Here is a 27,468-nt window from a genome sequence, read left to right as displayed (position 1 = left end):
CACCCAGCTGGTGGCCTTTGTGTTCCCTCGGGTCACTGCAGGGAGAGACCTTTCTCTGAACTTGAGCTGCTTAAAAGCTAGGTAGTTAGTTGTATCCAGCCACTTCAGCTTTCTGTGCAGCTTCTGAAGGGTTGCAGTTACCTTGAAATAACAGCTTGTTCTGCGCACCTCCATCTAATGCCTGTTGTCAGACAACTCATCTGCAGATGGGTACCTGGTGCTGCCAGGCAAAACTTCTCTGGTGCTGATCATTTGCTCTGATACCTTCTGTCTGAATGGCTGCTTAGTTGGCACAAGGATGAAACAAGTTGTAAGCAATACTCTTGGTAAACTTGACTGTTTTTTTTCTTTCGGATTTGTAAAAATTCTACTACTTTTGAAAACTAACAGACTTACAAGGACTTAATCATCTCTTCTGCATGACACCTTACAAGTCTTATACATAGCTAAAAGGAGAGTTCAGCTGAACACACAACTGGCTGGGCAAATAGCAGGTGTCTGCCTTGCTTTGAGGAAGAGAAGCTGAAACTGCTGCAAGACTTAAACTGTGGTGAACTTAGCTGTCTGAGAACTGAGCTAGGGGAGGGTGACATGCTTCAGCAAGAGCACCAGAATTAAAAGCTAAGTAACTAACCTGTGTCCTAGCTAAATAGCTAACCTGTGTCCTAGCTATGAGTCTTAGCTGTTGACCTGACTGGGGAGGATAAAGATATGATCGTAAGAAGTGTCCAAGAAGAATGCGTTCGGGTTGTCTTTATTTAAGAAAAATCTAGAGTACCCCATTTGTTTAAAGCAGTTTTAGTTTTCAAAATACCAGTTTAAGGATTGCCATTGCTGTAAAGTTGTGTTACATTAAATCCTAACTTTTAATTCCTGCTTTCTTCTAAAGTAGTCCTTAGATCAGCAGGCTGCAAGTGTATCTGTTCTCTTAGCCACAAGATTCTGTCAGCCCTTCTAATTTCTATGTTTGGGTTTCTTTTATCGGAAGGTAAAACCACTGCTTCTCATGAGAAGTAACTCATCAAGTCTGAATCTTACTATTCTTTCACAAATTGATGTAGACATTTCAATAGACAGCACACATTTTTAAAAGGCTAAATTTCAAGTTCATATTCTTGCATTTGACACTGTTGACCTAATCTTTTAAGCTATGTAATTAGTTGTCTTAGCAGATTGTTCTTAAAATGGCTAGGAAGCTGGTGGCAGTGACGCTTGACATGCTACACTAAGGTCATATTAGCATCTTCTGCTAGTTTTCTGCCATTTAAATGAGTGTTCTGCTTGCTTTTTTTCCCCTGCTGTTTAGAGTAAATATGTCTATCTGGAAGAATAAATACATGTAACACTGGATATGCATATTTTTATGTAACCATAGTTCATTTTTTTTTCCCAGCAAACTCTAGTAAACGTAAGTAAAGTTACATAAGTGAGTATAAGGACCACACTATTAATTCCATCATACTTCGAATATTTTTGTGGCATGGCTGTTGTTAATATTTTTAGTATGCTATTCATACTGCTGGTGCTTGTGCATTTAGATGTTTAAATCATTCCTTATCAGAAATGCTCAAGTCCGCATTGGTTTTTCTGGAGAACATTAGTCTGGATTTTTTTCAGCTCTCTGGTGCTCTGCTAATAGAGGAGTCTTAAAACTGGCTGCTTCTGCTCTAAGTAACTTCTGAAACAGCTTAGTTTGTCTTCAGCTACTCAGTGAGAGTTTTTGCTGCAAAATCAGAAGCTAAACTCTCGGTGAAGCTAAATAGCTGTAATCCTGCAGTCTTTTGAACCACTTGCTGTGTAAATGACAAGCCTGACATGATTCCACATTGAGGTCTCTTGTGACAATCCAGTTGAAGCAGAGGGAGGAAGCGTGTATTTGGGTTTTTTCTTAACTTGATGTTGATGCATGGGCCATTGTCCTCATATATTGTACTGGGAGCTTTTTGTTTCATCATTTACTGTCTTAAAGCGTTTTATCCAGTATACAGCTGAGAAACAAACTTAACAAAGTCATGCTTATGCTACTGGCCTGCATAGATTGTCTGGTCCTAACCTAGGCGTCTTTTGGATCTATCGTCAAACATCAAATCATGACAGATGTTCCTCAAATTTGTGGAAATTTCACATCCTAGTATAGTCCTTACTAATATTCTTACTGGGTATGCTGATGATGTTTGATAATTAAAATCCTTGTTTGATAATTAAAATCATGAATGAGAAGTGTGCTTGAAGAGCATTCAGAAACTCAGGTTAACTGTAATTCAACCTGGGAGTGCACAGAAGGGAAGATGTGACTAGAAAGCAGGCTGGGATGTCAAAAGTCACTTCAGCATTGGCAGCAGGTGCAGGTGCTGGTCATCAGAACGTGGACAACTTGATGTGTTTTATTTTCACTTATTTTTGGGGATAAGCTGTCAGTTTTTGATGACTTGTGACTCCTGTAACAGTTATTTGACTTACTTGCCTGAGATGATTAGTTGGTGTTGTAATGATCTGGGGAATCTATTTGGAGAGTCTAGCTTTTGTGTCATTGCCTGGTCATACCTGGAGTGTTTCTGTTGCCGGTGGAAATACCGGTATTATATGATTTGTCCATTAGAGGTCACTGTTTAAGTATCTTTCACAATATCTTTCATGGGAAGATGCATGTGCTCCTGGTAGCAAGCAATTCAGCCTGCCTGGGAGGTGGTGGTGGACAGCGGCCTCGTTTTTGCTGTTCTCCTCTGTCTCCTTAACCTCAGGTGATCCTGTGGTTGCCAGCTTCACAATATTCTTGCCCTGAGTTTAAATGTTCTCAAAAGTTGTCTGCTGTTCATAGCTCAGTACTGCTGATTTTTCTATCATTCTGCTCTCATGCTTTGATTCCTTGCCCCAATATTATCAAATGTCTGAATGATGAGAGATCAGGAACAACTTTTTTTTTTTTTTTTCTTCAGTCTCCCCTGTATTACCTAATTTTGTGTTCACTGTCTTCCTTTCCTCTGAGCTTCTGGCCTATACTGTCCTCTGCTCTCTTGACGGCTGCTTCCTTGATTCTCAAGTGTAAGCCTTTACCTGTTTAGTCCTTTCCTTTTTGTGAGATGAACCCTTAGGTTTCTTGCTGCTGCTTCCCATTTCCATGCCTGATTTAGTTTGAGTTCACTTTCTTATCCTGTCACAATAGCTGTCTCTCATTGATCATGTTCTTTGACAGCCATGTGGTCACCCTTTATTATTCTTGTGCATTTGCCTTTTCCAGAGGAGCAGTTCGAAACTTTTCTCCCTTTTTCCTGCTCACACAGCTTATTGCTTCTTTGCTCTACCATTTCCTTCGAAATTGTCTTGCTCTCCATGTGACCAGCACAGAAGCTTATCCCTTCCTTGCTGTTAAGCCTCCTGATTGTGTCCTTGATCTTACTTAACAGTAAATGCTGCTAAAATCCCTTGGTGTCATTTTTATATGAGGGCATGTCCCCTCTAAGTCACCTTTCTGTCTGCATAGTGTGTACCTAGATGTGTTGGAGGTAGTCCAAAGACAGGTAGCCACACTGCATGTGTCTGTCCCGAATTCCTTCCCAGTCTAGCTGCTTTGTCTTCTCCAGACTGCTGTAATATGTGTTATGGTGGCTCCCACTGGTATTGTCTGACACTTTGCGTTTTTGTCTGGTTATTTATATAGCAAACTTGCTGACTTCTGGAGGAAACTAGATGCCTGTGTACTCTTTACTCTTTGTTGCTTCTTTTATTCTCCTCTACTTTGCTTCTGCCTCTGCTTGCTTCTGCCTCTGCTTCCTTCTGGTAGGTCATTCCACGCTGTTGTACTGACATGATAGACCCCAAAATGGTGCAAGTAAACTACCAACATGGTGAAGCTAGGGTTATATTGTGCCTGACAGTGGCCTGTCAACTGGCCTTGGGAGTGGGGCTTTGACTTAACTGTAAGCCTTTCAATTTTGTTACATATTCTGATTTGGTTTTAATTCCTATTTCTGCTGCAGGGATCTCTAAAGGGAAATATCTTTATGAATGCAGTGCACAGGGCAGTGTGAGCAGGAGAGAAGAGATCCTTATACATACACCTTAGTAAATCTGTGACATCCAAGTTCTGCACAAATATTTAAATACCTTCATAAATAGCCTTTTTCCTTTCTACCTGGGGGAAAAAAAAGAAAAAAACAAAAACAAACAAACAAAAAAACCCAAACAAACAAAAAAACCCAACCCAGACCTTTGGTTCTTAGAAAGTACAGATGGTAGAGCATTTTAACATTAAGCAATATGAATTTTGGCTTTAAGAAGCTTTAGGAGAATGAAGCAGAATAATTTATTAAGAGGTTTGTGCTGTAATGGTATAAGGAGTGCATGCTGGAACTACCCCAATTTATGCATAAATTAAATTGTCAAAGTTTGCTGTATGCCAGCATAGTCAGTTTTGTATCATAAGTAAGCATATGTACTAAATGCAGCACTAGGCACAAATCACTTTAATATACTTCTTCAGAAGCTGTTTTAGAATCATAGGATCATAGAATAGTTGGGGTTGGAAAAGACCTTAAGATCCTATTAAACTTTTTTTGTAAGCCTCAATGTTTTCTCACATGTTTTAGTGCAAATTTCTTGTGTTTTCATTTATCTCCCAGTGACTTAAAACAGCTGTAATATTTTTGTGGAAGACTGATACAAATGATACTTGAATTGTTGGAAATTCTCTTTGCAGCTATAGACTATTTTGAAGTGGCATTTTCAAAGCTAGTGAATGTTGCACAAGTGAACTTGTGTCATTAAAAGGCTTTAATTTTGTATCATGTTAATGAATTTACTCTCTAACAAGCAGAGTAGATTTTTGTTGTTGTTGTTGTTGTTGCCAGTATTGAAGGATGGAGGTGAGAAGATAGATTTGGTCTAGATTTATGAGAAAATTGACTTAGTTTTGTATGCTTGGTTTTGTACTCTATTTTCTATGCATTCTTTTGTTCTAGTCATCAGGTGTGTTGGTTTGAAGTGGATGAGGACACAGCATTTCCCTTCCAACCACTCACCAGGTGCCCTGTGTCAGAAACACTGTAGTGTGAAATAACCCTTAGGGTGAAAAGTTTCATGATCTTTATTTAAGGATGGAAAACTTGTGCTAACATGTTTTTTCTTGTCTAGAAGGAATATATTGCTGTAGCTGGAAATGAAATGAATGAAGCCTGGAATCAGCTAATGTAGAAGCACAGGGAGGACTCTGTACTGTGCCACACTGGGTATAGTGTGCCAAACTAGGAGGGCATTTAATTCATTCCCAGCTCTGAGGGCTGGAGCAAGAACCTTGGGGGTGAGAATGATGAGAATGAGCATTTTATTTTTTTATTTTTTTATTTTTACTGCAGCCTCTTCCTGTGTGTGTGTTTAGAGGACAGGCTGGTGTCCCTGATAAACAGTGTCAGCATGGCAGTCTGTGATGCTGAATGGGGGGAAGAGTCAGTTGATCCAAGTCACAGTGAAAAACTAGTCCTAAGGGAGTTCTTAAAAACATTTCAGTGGTATAAAAAGTGTAAACTGCTAATACTGTTCAAGAAAATGAACTGAAGTTATGGCCTATTTGGTAGATACACTGAAAGCAGGATTTTGTAAACAAGCACTGCTAAGTGTGAGATTAGATTGATATTCTTGAGTAAGAGGCTGAAGAGACCTTGACTTGTGAGAGGTAACCTATAGTACCTGTTCAAGTTCCTCTTGTAGACTGCAGAAAACATGTTAAATAGACTGAAGTAAAGAGAATATTGAGGGAGGGGAAGGTGAACATGCTGAACTTCAGCTGGTTTGATTTAACTAAAACTGGCTACTGTGCAGTAGTGTGACACTCTGAAAAGATGGTTAAACAACTTAAACACCTGCAGAAGACTCACTGAGATTTAGTGAGACCATTTGCAATTGCAGTAGGTGGAAGCCCTATATAATACTATCAGCTGAAATTCTTCAGTCCTGCAGAAGTTACTTTTTTAACCATTCCCTGCTATTGAAAGATCAGCAGATACAGATGATCTGACCTGTAACAATGGAACATAGCCTGTGTTCTTCAACCTTTTGCATGGCATACCACATGGGTGTTTTTTTCCTCCTAATGTAAAAGTAAAATAGCAAAGCATTTTGGCTGAACTGTGCACTCCTGAAAACAATTACTGAAGCTGCTGTGGTCTGCTAGGGTACTTGCATGTCAGACTAATTCAAAAATCTTGTCTAATACTCTGTTTTCTTCAAAATTATTTGTAGAAACGAAGAGGCATATTTATAGCCACATTGTTATACCCATCTTCGCTTGAACAGCACGGTTCCTTTCTGCTGTAAAAAGGCTGACAAACATCAGATTTTTTTTGTGAGCTGTTTTGGTGTGGTTTCGGTTCTTTGCTGTTAGATGACTAATTTTCAATTTAGTAATCCCATCCTAACCTCAGTCCCTAGTTTCTGGTGTTTCTTTCCAAACTCTGAAGTACATCTTAAGCTTTACTCTCAGAGAAGAATAGATTTGTCCTTTGTCTTCACTAGATGTCACTTGATTCCCAGTCTCTTTTTAGCCTTTCTTGTGCTCACTAGCACTTCTTATACTGTGGCTTCTAAATTAAAACTGATGACAAATTGCCTTGTAGCACAGTAGCACATCAGTGAGCTATAATATAATTTAAACATGTTCATAAGAACATTTTCATAACTACAGTTCTGTGGATAATCGCAAAAAAAAAAGAACTCTGCTGGCTTCTGGAAAGAGCTGAAGATTAAGGTGCAAGTTTGGTTTAATGTTTTCGGTATGAGGAGGGTGATGGAAGAAGATGGAGTGTTTCCCATCTTCAGAAGAAGGTGGAGGGAGGGCAAAAGGGTAAACTTGAACTACATAATGTGCAAATTAAGTACTGTATGCTCCAGTTGGGACCAGGATTTTCTCCAGTTCACTGCCAAGTATGATATCAGCATGCCATAAATATTTAAAATGAAAACTGTTGTGTTCTCCCTCTGCTAATTCCTCTTTCATTTTGATGAAGCTGATTGCTTCTCTCTCAGTATAACAGAACCCTTGTCAAATTAATCTACACATTACTCCAGCTCTATAAGTACAGTTATATTGGTTGCACAGAATGCATTATATATTTAGTATTCTAAATTCTTCCTCCCCCATGGAATGTGAGTAACATTTCATGTCTTTGTGACCTTTACTCTAAGGGATTCTTACTCATGAGAAGTTCCTGTTGACGCTAACTGGATTAGCAACTCTGCAAAACTGGGTTTATTATATCATATAGCCCACAGGTTTTACTTTAGGTTTAAGAAGCAGTTTTTTGCTCTTGGTGAGAGAACCTTACCTGGGATCTACAATGGACTGATACCACTCTCAGAAGTCAGTATGGAGTTCTTTTTACTCTGTATGACTCTTGACCAGCTTTAAGTGGAGCAGTTTAATTAAAAACTGCTGTAATCTTGCAAATCTGTTCTCTGACAAGTTGTGCTATTTTAATAGTTCTTCTGGATAAATATTCTATTAGAATCTGTTAGGGTTTGTAGTACTACTGAATATCATGTTACTGGTACTGCAGACTAACTTCACTAACTGAAGAAGCATGAAAAACCAAAGATTCTGCAGCTTAAAATTTCTAAAGATGTGAATGCCGAAGAAATGAATCATATTTTAAATAATTAAAATTCTTATTTCACTAAATGTCTTGATTCAAAACCATTGAATTCAATGGGGGGTTTTCTGTAGTCTTTGAATCATACTTACTGAAGAGATTGTAAGCTTACTCATGCACAGTTTTATGAATAGGCAGGTATTACAGACAGCATTTTGGAATAGCAGTGAGACTATTTTTAACGTTCAGTGTTAAGGTATAAATGAACTGGAAAGTTTAACACTGTTTACATAGCAAGTGTTCCTCTCATGGAGACAGTGGATCATTTCACTTGTCCAAGTTTATTGACTCTTGTCAGATTTTTTCATCTGAACTTCTTTGTCTGAAATGTTCCATATATTTTAGTTTTAAATTGTAAAGGAAATTTTGGTATGGGTCTCTTACGGGTCTTCAGAAATGTTTGATTTAATATTCGTTCCTACTAAATAAAAAAACACAGACTAGATTTTATCTTTTATCTGAAAAGCAAATGGAGACTTAATCTTGCAAACACCCAAGTGTGTTTACATTTAAAGTTGTGAGGATTTCTTTTGTTTTTCTAGTGTTTCACAGGAGCTTTAGAGGAAATAATCCTGAAGATCATTTGCAGAAATAGAGACTTTCTGAAGCCTGTGCATTTTTAGCTGTACGAAGGGCCCTGCCACTACAAGAGGAATTGTTTTGAAACCTAGGCTAATGACTAAAGAGTGTCAGAGTGGAACCAGAGGGGAAAAACTATGCACCTCTTTTTCTCTTCTGTTTTCTGTGTTCTTCCTCCTTTGTCAGAGGTTGAGTGTACAAAAGAAGCTGGATCTAGATGTCAGTGGAATAAGAACCATTTGACTTCCTGCTTTATGAAAAAGGGTTACATCTGGGACACTTAACTCAAAGCGGCTTCAACCGATTTAAATGCTCTTAGCATGTTGCTTTGCATGATAGTTGCCTTGGATAAAAGGTCAGTCTAACCCAGTATCTGCTCTCCAACAGAGGGCAACATCAGACCTCTAGTAAAGACCTCTGATCCAGTATTGGCTTCTGGTTCTTGAAGGTCCAGGCTAAGGTCCAGTCCAGGACACCGGTGTTATATAGGCACTTAATAGTAGCATTTAATCCTTCTTCTGTATGTTTTGGAAATCATATCGGAACCTTTGAACAGCTATTGCTTATGTAGGGATAAAATGTACCTTGAGTGAAAGGCTGCTGTGATGAGAATATGTTTTAGTGCCTAAAGAATTGCCACTAACTTCATGGCTTTTTTTTTCCCTAATGCTTTGAAGTATATCAAGTTGCCAATACTTATTTTCAGCAGCATGAACAAAGTTCTCTTCTCCCTTGGTGTGCAGCCTGTAGATCCTGTCTTTCCACCTCAACCAAGCTCTTGACATCTATAGACTTCACCTCGATTTCATAGTGAATCACTGTATGCAATTTCCAGTATTGAACAAGGGAAAGGAAGCTGTTCCTGGTCTTGTGAAGTGAGGCTGAACATGAATGGGGCTTCATGATGTGACTGGAGCTTCACAGGAGAATGCAAAGCCATCAGGCTGCCAAATTTTACTAGCATTTGCTGAGGGGGAGTTTCGTTGTTAATGACACTGGGCAGCAGATGGTCTTAGAAGAGTTGTTAAGACACTGTGGATTGTACTGTAAATATGTGGGTGAATGGAACTGGGATGCTGACAGTTCACTCTCTTAGCTCATCATGAGAAGGTGACTCGAGTGGAATTCAGTATTGCCAGAACATGAATTTCTTGGTATTTGGCAGTCTGCTGTATAGCTGGAAAGAATTTTGCAACATAACAGTGGAATGGTAGTCAGGATGCACTTAGCTATGTAAAGTTCAGAACAGAGAACATTATATGCCTGGTTAATCTTGTTTGACCACTGCCCATCTTTAGACCTGAAGGTACTGAGCCTGTGCAGTTCAGCTACAAGACCAGTACAGAAGTTAATTTCAGTCTTCTCTTTTTCTTTTGAATCCAAGAGAGAATTATTTGTATTAGATGAATCGGAATTGTTGAACCAAAAGATAAGCTATTACAGGAAAAAGTCCTCTCCCTGTCCACAGCTTACAACATGCTCTTCTCAAAAAGTATCTCCAGCCCCTCCATCCAAACCAAAAACCACAATTATGGGTTGGGGCTTTTTATTTTAATTTAGCAGCTTGAGACACAAAGTATTTCATCCAAATTCTTTGCTAAATTTTTAGCCTTTTTTCTCATTTCATCTAAAACCTGTGCAGCTTTTAATATGGCCCAAAGAACATAATGATAATTATTTTATCTTATGGGTGAATTAAGAATTTTAAGTGTGATTCACATGAAATGCCTTTTATGAGAATTACACAGCTGTATCAGAAACTTAGTGGACAGTGTTCAAGGACACAGCTCCTGTTGTTCACTAAGGACACTTATAACTGCCCTGACAAAAGAAAACAAAATTAAAAACCTCTGCTGAATTAGCCATTGGAAGTTTAGTTTTTGCCTGTGTCTGCAAGTGGTATGAACAGATAGAACTTCAGCTTTTTCAACTGTGTACTAACCCACTGAAACCAGGATTCTCTTTGATGCTGTGATCTTCAGTGCAACTGTAATCTTCTTGAGTGTTCATCTTCTTTGAAATGATTCTTCTTCTCTCCACAGCCTCCTAGCTTAAGTCAAAATGAGATAAAAGGTTAAGAATTCATTTATTGTTAAAGGAGGAAACAAGCTTATTGGACAGGTATTTTGAAAGGGCACTTCCGCTAAATTAGTGTCATTAATTCAAGGTAGCTCAGTAACTGGATCCAGTTTTTTGCTTTGATGTCTCTGTCAGGCTGCTTGCAGGGGACTTGTCCCTGTCTTGTGGTCTGTTCACAGATGCAGAACAGCTCTGCTGTTACTCTGTGGTACAAGAGTTTGTTAGGTAACTAAATCCACTGTGAGTAGGACTGACTAAATTTAAGGTGCCCATTAACTAACACTGATTCAGCCAATATGTCAGGTATTGTTGACTTTCCTTGCGTGAGGGTAGCACTAACAAACTATCTCTGTGGTCTGACAGTTTCTGTAGTCCAGCCTCACAGCAAGATGAAAAAACTTCAGAGGTTTCTTGTCTTTATAGTGTAGTGTTGTTCTTGATATAAGATGTACTTTTTTTAGTTGGCTTTGAGTAAGTTCAGCACCTTGGATAACAGCTTCTTAAATTAACATCTTGCAATGGTGCTCAATTGGAAATACAGAATTGATGCACAAACAGCCAAACTGATTGTAGGTTTGGTAAGTCTGGCCTCCTGGATTTCAGGCTTTTGTTCAGAGTTCCCACAGCAGAGCTCTGCATTACGTTTAGCATAACTTGTGCTGTTAATTTACACTGTTTTTTTTTTTTTGTAGGAGAGCTTAATATTTTACACTGTCAAAAAGGCCAAAACCTTCATACCATTCTTATGGTATTCTTATTAGTTGTATCAACAGTGTAACTTCAGGAGAATTGTATTTGGTGTCCGTCTGTATTGTTTAGGCTTTGACTAAATTAAACCCTCTATTTGTTAGTACTTCTGATTCCTAGTCTTGCATAAACATAGCATCTGTCTGAGAAGAGTAGAGATCTGGTTTGTCAGTCCATTGCATCTCATCAAAGTCAAATTATAAAGTCTGATTTCTGAAAAGAAAACATTTTAATAAGGGCAGTTACTGTTCTAGTGAAATATTGAGGCTGGAAACAGCTGAATTATGTCAATTAAAGTCCTCAGTTAACTTCTGTTAGGGCATAATTTAAAACAACAATAGTAGTACATTACCTGTTACTTTATGAAGGCACATAATTCTTGCTATCATTGAATGACAGATAACACATGGACCAGTTGGAAAATGCCACAAAGGGAGGGCTTTTAAATGTTCAGACTTGCCTTAATGACTTTATAAAAAAATCTGCTAAAAAATCTCCTGCAATGAATATGACCCTTAACAGTAATATTTATGTAGTGTAATCAGGGTGTTTTTTAGGGATTCCATTACTGTTCACAGTGTAATTAGACTTATAATCTAGTAAATGTGACATACTATAATGTTCTGGTTTGTAAACATTGACTCCATTATAAGACTGAGATTGCCTCATGCCAACAAATAAAAGAAAATCATGGCCTCATAAAATCTTCTAATTATTTAGATGTGCACTCTATGGGTTCCCAGTGCAGTCGAAGTTGAGACTGAGCCAAGGTGAATATTGAACACAGGTGCAAGCTTCAGTGCAAGTGATTTGCCAGCCTCCTTTTATGTAAACCTCATCTGCTAAATCTCACTAAGTTTTAAGGGGGAGAAGATGCAGATCTGCATAGTTTTTTAACCTTATTTGCACAGGCATATTCAGATTGTCTTCTGCCTTATTTTTCACGTTTCTAAATAATAACTGGGTATTGATTTGTTGGAAATCAAATGTAGCCATGTATGTGTATCGATCAGTTAGTTATTCACTTATGGGAGGTAACTGAAAATGGGTTTGGCTAAATAATTCATCTTTTAGGGCTGAACTTAATTTTGCTGTATCTTAAATGGACAAGAACTCGGATACTGGGTGATTTAAGCAGTAAGTAGAATGGGCCATTGATAAATTGTTTCATGTTTGCTGTTAAAGACCTTTAATAAAACTGTTGTCTTGGTGTAATTACATGATTTGGGGTTTTTTCAGCTTAATGAAATGATCCAAAACTCTTAGGCTCTGCTCTTTTGAGACCTGTGTGTACTATATGAATTTGGAGGACGGCCTGCTTCTCTTTATTAGTCTGTAAGAGCATTTATGAGTTGTCCTTGCCTCTCACTGCAATGGTCTGTGTTAGTCAAAATATCTTACAATACTGGCGGGAACTTCCTGAAGAGCACAAAGTGACTGCTCTCAGCAATGAGAATGGATTCCAGATAGGAGGCTTTTTTGATACAAACTTTGCTTTTATTGCAGTAGCTGTTCGATGCTGTTTCTACTGTCAGCCACTGGACATACAGAGAAAAGGATAGGCGCTAGTGGTGTCTAAAGTCTGTCTAGGTAGCTTGCTCTAATTACAGTGTCTCACTGCGAAATCTTTCCCACAGCTGTGCCAGCAAACATTGCAGACCTGAGAAACATAGAAGTGCTCAACTTTTTCAACAACCAGATTGAGGAGCTGCCTACACAGATTAGCAGCCTTCAGAAGCTTAAACACCTTAATCTTGGGTGCGTATCATAATGCAAAAATTTGCTGCGATAGAGGTACTGTCAAATGTTGTCACCACTGAACCTGGAATTTCTTACTTTTTGCTATTGAAAGTTCTTGTTGGAAGTGTTTGTGAGGATAACTTGGCAATTATGGCTTCAGAGTGTTTATCTAGTGTCCTGGATAATTGGATGCTTATACGATCAAGCACTGAAATGGTTACCAGTGTACCGGGGTTAAGGGCTACAGCAACTCAACATTCATCTACTACTGAAGTAAAACTTAACAATTATTGAATTTTACTTTACTAGCAAATTTCTTTTAATTCTGTTGTTGCTGCTTCAGTGGAGCTGGTGATACTCTATAATTGCAGAAGGTTTTCTTGAATTAAGAAAATAAATGTGAAGCACAGAACTTTCTTTATTAACTGGGCATACAGTGCAACTACTTAAGAAAGCACTGGTAGGAGTAAGCTCTAGCTGTGCAGCCTTATCATAGAAAAAATGTTTGTATTTTATAAATCCAAACTTCTGAACACCTTAGACTGAGGATTTTTTACTACTTTAAATATCAGAGGATTTTGGCTAAGCTCTCTCTATCCTGCTTTAGATACTTTTGTAAAGTTGCTGATAATTGAATTGCATCTTGAACTATTGAATGCCAATAAATGTTTTCATGATGATCTGTTGTCTTTGGTCTTTATTTGGTCACTTTAGATTTCTAGCATGTCTTAATATCTGCTTGAAGCTGGAATTGCTTTTCAGAGCAAATACTGTTTCATGATGGTGATGCTATTTATCTTAGAGGTTGAATCCACTTTTTTGGAATTGCATATAGATGTGTTGCAGTGTATGGAGGAAAGAAGTTGGGTTCTTTCCCTGGATTAAAGCAGTGACAAGCATTAGCATAGCTCAAATACTGGTCTTCATTAATGGAAAATAATACAGTGCAGAAGTCCACTTGGTTAAGATCAGCGGACACTTAGGTGTGGAACCACAGCTGCCACCTTCATGTAGCCCAGGATCTTGTAGCACAAATGCTCTTCATTTTAATATTCTCCTTACCCATAATCTTCAAGGTACAGGATTAACAGCCCAGCTTTAGCTCTGCAAAATAGGTTCTGCTTCAGATGTCAATAAAGTCAGTGAAGAAGAAACTTTCTGCCACAGTAGTTTGCCAGGGGCAGCCCAGAAACCCTCTTGTTATCTGCAATGTGTTGTACACACAGGGCATCAAAATGGCCTTCTGGGGTGGAGGAGAAGCTTGAATAACTGCTTAGATTATTCTGGGGAGGAGTTTGGTGCAGAAGGGTCAAACGGAGGGGTGGAAAGTGGGAAGGTGTACTGCTGCACTGAAAGATTAAACTGAAAGAAAAATTAAAAATTTGGAAGGCAGATGTGGCCTGGTTGCTGTGGCACAAGCTCAGTGTTTGAACTTCAGGGCTACATAGCGCTGGGCAAGGCCTTTCAGCTGTTTCTTTTTCCATGCCAAACAATAGATACCATGCCACCTGTTGTCAACAGGGAGAATACTCTTTCTTGCTTACAGAATGGAAGGCTGTCAGGACCACTTCCTCTTCTTGCTAGTGAAAGAGGAGCTGCTTTCTTTAGTCCTGTTTGATATAAAAACAGTTTTATAAACAGTGACAAGTCTGCAGTAGTAGTAATGAAGAATGCCTTGCTGTATTTTAATAGCTGCTACTACAACAGTAATACTAGGTGAATATCCCTGGTGGGACTTCTTATAGAGGATAAGGAGGAAGAAGTTTTGACTATTGCTATTTATCACTTCTGCATCAGAAGGAGAGTCAAATTCAGAATATATTTGGAAACAGTTATGGCCTTTCATGTATCTCTAATCACCACATGAGAATAAAGTCCAGTTCTTCAAAATAGCTCCCATTACATGCTCTTCCTGAAGATGCCAGTCTTCTCTGTTCCACCACCAGGTGTTAACTGAAGCAAGATCCATACATGAAAGCTCTATGTTTGGTGTACATGCAACAGGGATGGTATGAATAATAAGATGCTAGTTCTTTTCTGTTTGTGTAAGCAGCCAGAGCTCTAGCTCATACACAGACAATAAAGAGACTATATTCTATGAATATAGTCTCCAGCTCCTTGCCTTTCTTTGTCATGGCAGCAGGTCCAGTGACTATCTGGATCACCTTGTTCAAGTCCTTTGAAAGCAGAGCGAAGTTACTGCTTTCTGTAGCTTGTCTGTTTCAGGTTATCAGGGAAACCTTTTCCTTCTGCTAGCTTTCCCTGTGTTCTTCCAGCTGCTATTGTAAACCCTCTAAGACTGGCTGAAAGAGCTCTATTTAGGCTAAGCCTCATCTATCAGAGAACTGACATTTATTTCATGCTCCCTATGCATCAGTAATTATGTAGTGACACAAATTTGCCATTCTTAGGAAGGGGTTTGAGCAGCAATTTGTAGTGAACATGAATACTGTGCAGTTGAGGTATTCCTCTTTGGTACAGTGGTGAAGAACTGTGTGATATGGTGGAATGGCACACAGTCAAGACAGTGTGCAAAAAGGTTATTTGTAGTTTAGCCAGAAGATGGGTTATCTATCAAGGACCAGCTTTCTCTGTGGCAAACTGTTCAAGCTGAGCATAGTGTTGTGACACCACTCTCCCTTGTGCTTCATGTTTGAGGTGTGGCTGTTGGTTGACCTAACAGACAGGATCCCTATTGAGTGCTTCAGTTTTGAGCATACTTGAGATTAAAAAAAAAAGCATCCGCATTGTGAAAGTCTTGCTCAATGTCCTCTAGCATCAAGCCCTTTTCAAACTAAAAATGAAGCTTGGTGTAGACTATATTTTTTAGGAATTAAGCTCTTGTTGCTTGTACTATTCCAGCTAGGCAAAGTTAATACTGATGTCGTGTTCTGTTTTCTTTTCCCTCTTTACCTACAGCATGAACAGGTTAAACACCTTGCCCAGGGGATTTGGCTCTTTACCAGCTCTAGAGGTTCTTGACTTGACTTACAACAATTTAAATGAAAACTCTCTACCAGGAAACTTCTTCTATCTGAGTAAGAAACTTTTCTAAAAGCTCTACAAATCTTCGTGATACGATGCTTCGCTTTCTGCAGTTGAAATTTATTTGATGGAGACCAAACTCCAACAGCATTATTGTGATATTTATGTTTTTCTTTGAGTATCTCTTGAATATTTCTACATAGCTCAGCAATATTTATCACTGATATGCAGTTACCTGACACTATTGGACATGAGAAGACTTGGTTAGTGTATTTGTTTTCTTCTGAGTAATATGGTATATTTGGTATATCTTCTATATGGTATATTTGTTCTGAGTAATATTTCCTTGGGTCTAGAACTCAGTTAAAACTTCATGGAAGCTTGCATGCCTCAGGGCAAAGTAAACTGTTTTTCAAGGCAACCTGTTACGTGTTGACTCTGGAAACAACAGTGTTCCTGATGGTTCATTACTGAAATAGTTTTAACAGCATGTGGAAGTTGAAGTGTCCAGTATGTTAAAAAATATGCTAAGGTTGCAAAGCTTGTCACAGGAATGGTAGAGATAAGCTGACCTTTGCACATGTTAAAAATACTCAGAGTTAAAATAAAGGTATTGCAATACATATGTGCAAAAGGGCTGCATTGTGGTTGCCTAAGCAACTTGAATTCTGGCACTTTCTGGATTTCAGTGATTCTGCTACCTTACTGGTCTTTTCAGTGTGCTCTGCTGAAGTTGCTTCAGGATCAGTGCATTTAGCAGCAAAAGTGACAGGCGAGGGGAGAGGAAGGAGTGCCGCTGCTTGAGCGATTTTACAATGGTAACCTGTCAGATGGAAATTTTTAGTCAGCGTTATTAAAAATGGTCACATTTAATGAAGTGAAAAGAGGAGGAGGAGGAGTAAACTGCGTAAGGCAAGTAGAATCTCCTCTGGTGGGGAGGAGAGGTTTTGCTGACCTGAGCACCTTCCTTCCTGCTGCACCCAACAGTTCTTTGTGAGTCTCTATTTTAATTTTTGTTTTCCGAACTGTCATGTATGCTCGTTCTGTAATAGCAACCTACATGGTTGTGCTGGGTCATCTCTTTTTCTCTGAATTTCATAGAGGCTAAGCATGGAGATTACAAGTTATACAGCTTGAATCTTCTGTATTGCTATCGTTTAAGCTCTTCCCTAGCATTAGGCTGTGCTTTCTGTAGAGCTTGGTATAGATGTTTGTCAGAAAAACTCAGATGATTGTTTTTAAATGTTTGTTTATGATGCAAATTAATTTAATAAATAAGAATCAGAGACAATAAAGAGTAATTACTGTATTCTGACAGCTAGGCACCAAGACTATATGCCAGAACCTGCCAGAGTCTACTACTGTAGAAATTGTTAATTGTGCCATTCCTTTCAAATATAGGTGTTTTCCTGAACTCACCAACAATACAATAGGCCAGTAAATCTGAGTTTGACCTGGTTGTTATTATTGTGAGCCCTGAGTATGTTAAAGGCTTTTCACCAAGTCAGGGTTATTAATCAAACCTGACTCCTTTTTATTGATTAGACCTCAAATGGTTGGGTTATATGCCACCCTGTTTATATATTGCTATTTAATTTGCAGCCACCCTGCGTGCACTCTATCTAAGTGACAACGATTTTGAAATCCTGCCGCCAGATATTGGGAAGCTCACAAAGTTGCAGATAGTAAGTAATTTATCTAAATTCTTGGAAAATCGATGCACTTTTGCAACACATGTGGGAATAGAATCCAGTCAGTTTAAGGAGTAGTAGGGTATGTTTGCAGGAATAGACCATTACACCTGGAACTGTTTCTTCTTTACCAGTAGACACTTGTAAAAAATCGGAAGAATTGAGTGTCTAGGAGAAAGGGAGAGGCAGAGGGAGTACAGTTCTGTTTTAGACTGCTTTATGGTAACTGATAATTGTTCTGACTATTTTATGTTCACTCTTAGCTGAGTCTTAGAGACAATGACCTGATATCACTGCCCAAAGAAATTGGTGAGCTCACTCAGCTTAAGGAACTTCATATCCAGGGAAATCGTCTTACTGTGCTGCCCCCAGAACTAGGTAAGATTATGGATGATCATTTATTTATTTGAATAATGATGCGGTATGTTTCCTCTGAAATGAAACCAGTTGTTAAACTCCAGGAAATGATTATACTTAAGTTGTCATTACTGCTAATACGTGGTTTCCCCTGAGAAACACTCACTTTTTTTCTGCTACTGGATATACAGAAGGATACAGATGATGATGTATGTTTGGTTTTACTGTTTTTTACGTGTTAAATTTTCCTTGTCTATTAGTACACCTCACTGCCAATTTGTACATAGCATCTTACTTTATATAACATATAGTAAGTATTGGGTCTGCAAAGCTATTCTTGTCTCTGGCTGGATTTTGAGAACACTTTTTGGATTAGTCAAAATTAGATTAAGCACAAATGACAACAGCATAAGTGCCTTTTTTTGTGACTGATCCTGTAAAAGTGGAAGTTTGATCAATAAAATACAGCTAAATGAAAGGAATTTTTCGTTTTTCGGTTTCAGTAGCCTGCCTTTCGTAGTGAGGTGACAGCTCTTTCACTTAAAGCAGTGGAGCTAGTTGACATATTTTGTGACACTGGCCATTTAAATATGATTACAAATGGCTTCTTTCCAACCTGTGGACTTTTTCTTTGAAACGTATTGATATGCTGAATTTACATTGCAGCATTCCATTTTATGTGAGGGACGTTAACTTCAATAGAGGTTTTCCCTGTTTGTCCCAAGCCACAATTTGGTCTTAAATCTCTTATGACAATCTTTAAAACATATTTTTATGCAGAATACTGTAGTTGCATCAGTTCCTTGTTGTTGAAACCCGTTACACAGGGTTGATTCCTTATTTGATGTTATTGTGGACTGTTACATAGGGAAGCTTCTTTGTTTCTACTATTACCTTTGAAGTATTAGTTCCCCAAAGCTCAGAAAGATAATGACTGAAGCTAGCATCATAAAGCAAAATGATTTATTGTCATAAGAACTTGCTTCGACCCATTAGAGACTGTGTCAGCTGTGTGCATGAATGTGAGAGTCCGCAGTGTGTGCTCTTTTGTTTGGGTGCAAAGGGAAGTGCTTGTCCTGTGAGGTGGGGGAAGGTGTTCGTTTTGATTCTTATTTGTTTGCCCAACATGGGTTTTTTTGTCTTTATCAGCCTACTGGACTATATGATGCTGAGTATTCTGCCTCACCCCCCAGTAGATGATAGTTGGTCTCATTTTCTTAATTCAGATGTTTATTCCTTGACAGAGGTATACTTTCTTTAGCTTCTTGTAAAAGTCATTTATTTATAAAGTTTCTTTCAACAGCAGTAATATTCAGAAGCATGTAGTATATGTAAATTTGCTTTTTTGTACCTTCCTAAGTTATGGCTTTGTCTTTTTCCAGATAGTGGAAGTTCAATGCTGCACTGAGTCTAACCGCTCTCTGTGGCTAATTAAATGTTCTAAACATGCTGCTGCCTTAGAAGCTTAACAGCAAATTCACTTTAAATGGTTTTACCATCATTGTCCAAAACAAATATAAATGTTTGAAACAGAATTCATGATGTTTATTTTGCACTGACCTTCAAAACTTGGGGTGGCCAAGGGAAGCATTTCTGCTTATAGTTAACAGTTGTTTACATTATAAAACAATATAAAAATCTTACAGAAAAAGGGCTTGTAATATTTCCTCACCTGATCAGGATGAACTGTGTTGGCACAACTTAAATACTTGTCAGCTTTGTTCTTTATGACTCAAATGCTATTCTACAAATGATACTTTAATATATTAATTTACCAGTTTTTCATTTAATGGTCTTACTCTTTCATTCATGATCAGTTGGCATTATTTCTGTTGTACTCTATGCCATGTGTAGTGCTAGAACTATCTCAGGCACTTAAAAACCTAGATTTGGTAGTGTATTTCCAGAAAACATTGCACTGAAGTCTAGATTTGTAACTCATGCAATTTGCAAGCATATTTACTGTGCCAAGCAATGCTCTTGCTTGTTTATTAAACATCTAGGCAAACACTTAGGGAATGGATTTTAGTGAACAGAGCGCAAGGCTTGTTTGAGATCGGGTAGGAGCAGGCCACAGGCAGGCATGAAGCTCCTGAATGATTAGAAAAAAATACTTCATCTCTGCAGCCTCGTTTTCCCTTCTGCAAACTAAGTCAATTTAGAGAAGCATGCCTTTGCAGACAGTTTTAAGTCTGCCAGTGTAAAGGCTGTACGTGAATGTTGCACCCTAATACATGGGCTGCTAATAGTTGCCATCTGAGGGAAAACCAATTTTATCTGTTGTCTAAGTTCTCCCTCCTAAATTTTTAAAATTGATTTATAATGTAAGGAGAGCTAGCCAAATACTTTTTGCTGTGCATGCTGGATAAATAGCTTTTCAATGACCAGGTCTTATTTGCATTAATTGGAGATACTGCAGTTCCAGTTAAAGTAAACAGTCTTTCCTCTCTCATTATCACTTTCATAATTAAAGGCACTGAAGGCTTTTGATTGGCACTGGTGGACAGCAATGAGTCATTAGATGTTCATTTACCATGGACATGGGCACAATATAAAACACCAGAATAAAACAGTGTATTCGAATGAGGGGAAGGCGGTGGGGGAGAGTACATGAAGCTGGTTTTTAATGGTAATGGAAATAAGTGCAGAAGAAAATATGAAGAATCAGGTATGAGAAGAGGCCACAGACAGGCACTGGGATCCTAGTTTTGGAGTGGAGAGAGATGCCAATAAATACAACACTAAAACTGCTCTTAATTTCAACCAATGAGATTTGTTTGTGGCAAATACCAGTAAGAGGGCTGGGGGAAACCAGTATTCTCCTCCTCTTTGTTTATCAGAGAATACCTGTTGCTAGTTTAAGAGAAATACTGCTTAGAAGGAAATGCAGGGAGTAGGAGAGTACACTGGTGTTCTGGGTGAGGGTGCTTGTCTGTAAATACAGTACGTGTGAGTGATGAGCACAGGAAATGACCAGGAGTAGGTGGGTGGAATTTGCAGCTTGTTTTTATCATTTGTCTCTCAAAACCCCGTTCATGAGGAATGGTGGTGGGCAGTCATATATAAACTTTAAAGAGGCGCTGGCATTTTTTTTCCTAGCATTTAAAAGGTTATGTGCTGCATTGCGAGACAAATAAATCATGATTCACTGCAACAACAGAGTTGCAGTCAGTTATATAAATTGCCAGGGAAGCACTAAATCTGTCACTTTGTGTATTCTGACCGTTTAACAATTGGAACGGTGCTTGGAAAGAAAGCTGAGTAGAAACACAAACCACATAAAGTGGCAGATGCAATTAGAAAGATCAGTTGTAGTGTTTTAAGTTCATTGTATGGTCATCTGGATGTACCCATATGTGCCACATAAGAGATTTTCTTATCACAGTCACGAATGTTCAGAATATTCACTAAGTTTTAGCTAAATGTAAATAGCCACCCAGAAAATATAACTAGTGGATTTGCTGTGAAAACAAATGGCATGATTTTAAGAACCCAGATTCTAATGTTGACTGTGTTCTTTATCCTGCTGCCAACACACATGTGTGTGTACACATACAGGGAGTTCACTCATATTTATGCTTATGGGAAGAACAGTAATTTCTAAGGATGTATTTTTAATTACCATCCTCTTTTCTCCAAAACTGAATGTTGGCACCAGTAGCTTTTAAGCTTACTGTTCAATCCTGTTCTAGTTTATCAAATTGTTTTCTCAGGTAAAAGGAGAAACTGTCAAAACTGTGAAGTTAGGTACTTACTTGAAAAGTGGAAAATTCAAGCTTTTTAAAAAAGGGGAAAAAAAACCTTGATGGTGTAAGTAGCCATGTTCCTCCTCAAGGACGGTGAAACATTTCATAAATTAAATCTGTATGGCAGAACGGCTTAATTCTTTCATCATTTTTTAGTTTTGAACAGCTAAATTATCTTCTGAGGACAAAAGACTGGCTTTAAATCTGAGGTTCAAGAAATCATGCCAAGGGCTCCTTATTTCCTTCACAAGAAGGCATTTTAAAGTTTAGGCTTTTGAAATTACTCTTGAATTTGTGAACGAATATTATAGTACTCAAAGTAGTTGCTGCAGTTGTTTGTTCAAATTAATATTAATCGAAATCAGGGTTTACTTAGGTAATTATAACAGGCATGAGCAAACATCGGAATCACTTATTTCACAAAAGATATTTCTTTTCTAAATATACTTGATGTAAGCGCCAAACTTTGCTTATTTCAGTAAGCTGTCACTCCACTCTACCTGTGTCACACCACCACGCTGCTCACCTGTAAATACAGGTCTGCTGTGCTTGTTGGAAGCCTGAGCATCCTGGGGCTCTTTAGACACCAGCTCTGAGCTGGAACAACTAATTGATACCTTGCAATTTAAAAGAAAAAAATGCCTGTTTCTACATTTGGAACTAAGGCAAAGGTGGTGTAAGAAAGTAAAGAGTTTTGTAAAACTTCCCAGTGGCTAAGCAAAGTAACTTGTTTTCTAGGACTACTGATGGTAGCAGTTATTACTTAAGGAATAATAGAAAAATCTGTGTAACAAGGTAGGTCACAAGCAGTTTATTTATAGAAGAAAAGTGTCTCTGAACATTTGTGAGTATTCTAACTGTGGTTTTCATTTCAGGCTTATTCTAAGTTAAAAAACAAACACAAAAATAACACAACCAAAACCCAACACTTTTTATGTAGTTGGAGACCAGGCTGATTCCCAAGTACTTGATGGGAGTTAAGGTGGTATGGGAAGAGCTGACAACTCTGCTGTTTCATTATACACAGAAAGATGTTTTCCGTAGCCCATCATTTAGATATACACCACAGGAATTCATTTCCTTACACTGCTGCATTTCTTGCCAAAGATTCTTCCCAAGATTCAGATTTTATCTTAACATTAGTTTTTAAAATATGCAAGTCCTCCTGTTGCTTCTCAGATGACTACTCTGTGTGTGTAGGCTCTCCTAATGTTGACTGTACTTACCCTGATTATAAGTACCATCCGCATAATAATGATGTCTCTGTCAGCAAATATTTCATCTGTTCTGTTGGAGCTGTGGTAGGTAAGAGAACCATAATTGGAGCCAATCTGAGCAAATGTTATATTTGTTGTCAAATTTGGTTCATTTTACATGTTTCATAGGACTCAAAAGTGGTTTTGGTTTTCTGAATACTTGGCAGCCTGTGTTTGAATGGAAGCTGCAAAGGTGTGGGGCAAAAGCAGTACAGTGCATCCTTTTTGAACTCTCATTTTTAAATTAACTAGATTTTGGACTCTTCAAAGACATAATGCTGTGTTGAATTCCCATGTAATTGAGAATCCCAGGGGAGTTTCTGAGGTTGGAAAAAATGTGCCATATATTTCAAAATAAATTGGGATGCCAATCTTCTAAGCCTGTAATATTTCCTGTGCTATTAAAATATCTTTAATGTTAAACTATCTTGACATCGCATTAATTCCCTTTGTTCTAAAACCTGTCTGTTGCATGGTGTGTTTCTTTGGTTTCTTCACTGGGTGTACTTAGCAGTGACTGTCAGTTTTGCCCCTCATGTTCCCCGTCAGCAACAGACATTTGTTACACAGTACAGTGAGGGAAATGGTATTTACAGCACAACGTGTCACCTTTCAGAGAATGAAATCAGTGAAACTTACCGGTACTTGTTAGGTCTTCTAGTAAATGGTCTCTTACATTAGGAATGTGGGAGAAATTAATTTGAGTTTTAATTTGAAATATTTTTAGAAAAATACAGAAAACATTTTGAAGTAATTTCTTGGATTTTTGTCAAAATGCTGTTTCTTCTGCCATTCCTGTTAGCTACCCATGTGACGGCATCAGCCAGGCTGGTTGCCTTGGTACCTGAAGGCTGTGTGGTGGAGTTTGGCTGTTGAAATGGTACAATTTGTCATGTGGAAGTACGGGCCATTCGCAGAACGTTGTTTGCGTTGTGTGCTGCACTGAATATAAGTTCCTGTTTTGAGGCTTTCATTCGTGAATGTTAATATTATTTACTCTTTCTACTAGTTGTCCTGCTAAGATCAGGTTTGTTGTGTGGAGTGATGATAGAAGTTGCTGGGGCTCGTCCCTTGTTCCCAGAGAGTCACCTGAATATGGAAATGTGAGCTTGCCCAGCCAGGTTAGGTCTATATGCTGCCTATACTTAAAATCTGAAATGTGGTTTGAGGGAGTTGTTCAGCCTTTCATCCCTTCTGTTGTCTTTCCCAGGCTTCATCTTTTGTCTTGACGTTTCTGAGTGGAAGTCTCCTCGTGCCAGACTCCCCCTTGCACTTTGGTATAATGATTCTGGCTGACCTTTGCTATGTAGCTGGAATTCCATATAAATTCCCCAGGACTAAGTTCACTTAGTTTTAAAGTCACTTTTACGAAAGGTTGAGGTGGAACAGTGCTGGAGAGTAAAATCCTTTTCCCATAGAATTGTAGTAGTGGTAGCTGAGGTAATACCAGTTCACTCTGTATCACTTCACCTTTATGTTAAGGGTAAAGCATTCAAGATTTAGTTGGTCTGCTTTTACTTTATTTTCAGCAGCTGTAGTCCTTTTGCTAAGAGTTAAAGCAAAGAGAGTAGCTATTCTGGGATTGCACCAGAGTCTTTATTTAACCTGTGGAAGGGAAGTGAGAGGGGACTTAGCTGCTGATCCTCACAAAACTCCATGAGAAGAAAGCACAGGTCATCTTTCTCCCTTATTGATGGGCGGAAGAAACAGCAATGCTTGAGAACTAAGCTCAGTTCAGCACGGAAATAAAGAATGCATTTTAACATTGCTGGACCGTTTGAACAAGACACCATTGGCAGAGCCCCTATCTCCTGATGTTTTTCCAGACTTTTTTCACTTGAAATATCTTTGTGAAACTCTTCAGTTACTGAATTGACAAGAGATTTACTGTTAGATGTGTTCAAGGGAACATTCAAGCTGGGATCTAAATCTCTGACTTCATTATTGGAAATTCTCATTTACATCTAAGAAGTTGTTAGAGTTATGTGTGATATTACAGTATCTGCACTCCTGTCCCTGAAAATAACTGTAAAACTGATAGTGAGCCTAGGTGTTAGTGTTCGGCTTTCAGATTGCTTGTTCAGCCTTCCCCTTACCCTGGGGCTTTCTGTCTAACCCTGCAGGTGAGGCTGCAGACGTTCCTGTCTGCGTGGTCAGGAAAGCAGTTAGGGGAGGACTTGCAACCTGCTTCTTGTCTGATGGATGCTCTGGAATATCTGTTTGGTTTATTTGTATGTACTGAAACTGACTTCTTATTACCTGAGACTTGAACCTTTTCCTGTTTCATAAAACTACTACAAAAGGTCTTTTGGTGTTCTCTGAAGTGCTGGTGACTCCACGTGATGCTGTTAGACCTCTAGTACAAGAATGTAGATGCAAGAGAGCAGAAGTGTCGCTGGGATCGATCTTTTGGAGATGCTTCAGTCTAGGTTTAGATTTACTAGTTATTTTCTCTTAGTGCATAGAAACTCATCAGTAAGCAAATGTATATTTTTGACATATGCAATGGAGCGGTAGATATGTTTATCATACTGAATATTTTTGTGAATATTTCTGCTGGTTCCAAAAAGATTGAGTCACACTTCACTTATGTACAAGCAGTCTTTGCACTCTGTTGTCTTACTGCTCCTTTATAATTACTGTTTAAATCTACTCTTCTGTTGCTAATACTTCAAAAGTAATAGAGGACTTCAAAGCAAGATGATCTTATTTACAGGGGTGATACAAGTTACTAATACACAGCTTACAGGTGCTTAAGATTGGTGTAAAAATAATTTGATTTTGGTAACACTTTGTGGTAGAGAAATCAGTATATATTTCCATTTTTATAATTGATTTTAAGACATAATTTAAAATTACTTGCTTTGGCATCATTTTTATGACATAATAATCATGATATTTCTTCTACCCCCATGCTTAAACCAGTCTCTCTGTCGAGACAAAGCACATGCCACAGAAGTAATAAAAATGATAATCCCTGTAGTGTAAAGCAAATCTAAAACAAGCCAGGACAGACATAGTTTTACATATAACCTAAGTTTAAATTTAGTGTAGTGGATTGGTCCTTTACTTAGCATTTAATAAAACAGGATTCATAGGTATTTATATCTAAATAAAGAAATAGAACAAATTTCATTCCTCCTGTCCTTATGTATGACAGAGGGTAAGAACTTTGTATTGTAAGGGGAAAGAACACTTAAATTGCAGTCTTAAGAAGAATTGCTAAAAGGGATGCATTACAGCTGGAGGACTCTCTGTCAGGTCAGTGCAGTGGAGTATAGGCTGGAAGTCAGACTACCAATGAGACACAGATGTGAAACTCAACAATATACAGGCTAAAAAATATTTCCATTGATTTTAATGAAGCTGCACTAGGGATGAATTTAAACCATTACAAAGAATCGTTGATCTGGCATTTTACTGCTAGGATCGTGTTTCTTATGCTGAATGCCAATGTTCAGTTCTCAAATGTCAGAGTTGTTTAATTACTTTATCTCACCTTCTAATTTTTGAAAGTATTTAAAGTGTTGCCAAAGGGCATTCAAGTGGAAAGGGCAAGTCAGGTTTGTGTTCGTTCTGGTTTCTTTTGTTTGTATTGAAGTAATGCCTATGTACACTCTTCATACCTTACTATACCTTAAGTATACATACATTGGGTAAATATTACATGCTCCATATATCATACATCACAAAAGGATGAAGGGCTTATAGCTAGCTGTGTGTAAGAGGTACTTACCTCTGGTGTATCAAATGGACAGGAGCCTGGGAAGTCTGGAGAGACACCCATGGTCTAAGTGATAGGTAGCATTATCACTGGCTCTGACACTTTGTGCAAGCATGACTGGGGGAGGCAGCATTTTATTCACTTTTATGAGCTCTTTTTTGACCTTTGCAGGCAGTTGAGCAAAATATGAATGTTCACACAGATCACTTTTTATTTCAACAGCACTGAAAGAAAATAACAAGAAACATGAACTATCATGCTTTAGCTCAAATGCAGGGAAGATTTACTGACAGAGGTGCAGGGAATCTCTAGCTGCCTTTTCCCTTTAACATCATGCAGGATGTGTGCACTGTCATACCAGGTGTCCCTTCTGTCCACCCATGGCTGTTGAAGCTCTGAGTTTAAGCAGGAACAATTTGTTTTTAAGATGGGTTAAACACAGAAAGTCAGTCACACAGATCTGTCAAACTTAATGGTACAGGATCATCTTTAGAGACAATGACTGCTGAGACAGGAACAAAAATGCCAAGATCAGGTATTTCTAGGACCACACAGCTGGCTCCTTTTGGGCTTTTGGTCATTCTATGCAAGTTGTCCACAGCAATCAGCTGTTACACCTTTATCTCTGCTCTTCTCCAGACTGTTCTCTTTTCCGTGTCTGTTCACTGGTTGCAGCATATGTCCATTTTGCATTCTTCCTCCTTGAAAATCTGTTCAAGATAGAAAGCTTAAAAAACATACTCTTCAAGCTTAGAAATTAGAAGGTTATTTAAGCATGTTAGACCTGGGTTGTGGGATGTGCAGTTCTTATTATTTATTTTTTATTTATGAGAATAATTTTAGAAGCACACAAAAATGATTTGAAAAATATTTCTGTGATCTAGGGAAGGGGCTGTGCTGATTAGTCTTAAATACAGCCTTCTC

At 38.3% G+C, this 27,468-nt stretch overlaps 1 protein-coding gene across 1 annotated transcript in view; it reads left to right on the top strand.

Annotated features, from left to right (window-relative positions):
- Positions 1–27,468, top strand: part of RSU1 (Ras suppressor protein 1) — a 102,816-nt gene that overhangs the window by 10,406 nt on the left and 64,942 nt on the right. Inside the window, exons 4-7 of the mRNA XM_065666496.1 lie at positions 12,683–12,803; positions 15,705–15,823; positions 17,373–17,455; positions 17,725–17,839. Of these exons, the coding sequence (XP_065522568.1) occupies positions 12,683–12,803; positions 15,705–15,823; positions 17,373–17,455; positions 17,725–17,839 (438 nt within the window). The remainder of the gene's footprint in view (positions 1–12,682; positions 12,804–15,704; positions 15,824–17,372; positions 17,456–17,724; positions 17,840–27,468) is intronic.

Source organism: Lathamus discolor, chromosome 2, assembly GCF_037157495.1.
Source record: "Lathamus discolor isolate bLatDis1 chromosome 2, bLatDis1.hap1, whole genome shotgun sequence".
NCBI lineage: Eukaryota > Metazoa > Chordata > Aves > Psittaciformes > Psittacidae > Lathamus > Lathamus discolor.
This window is presented reverse-complemented; position numbering and strand designations above follow the sequence as displayed.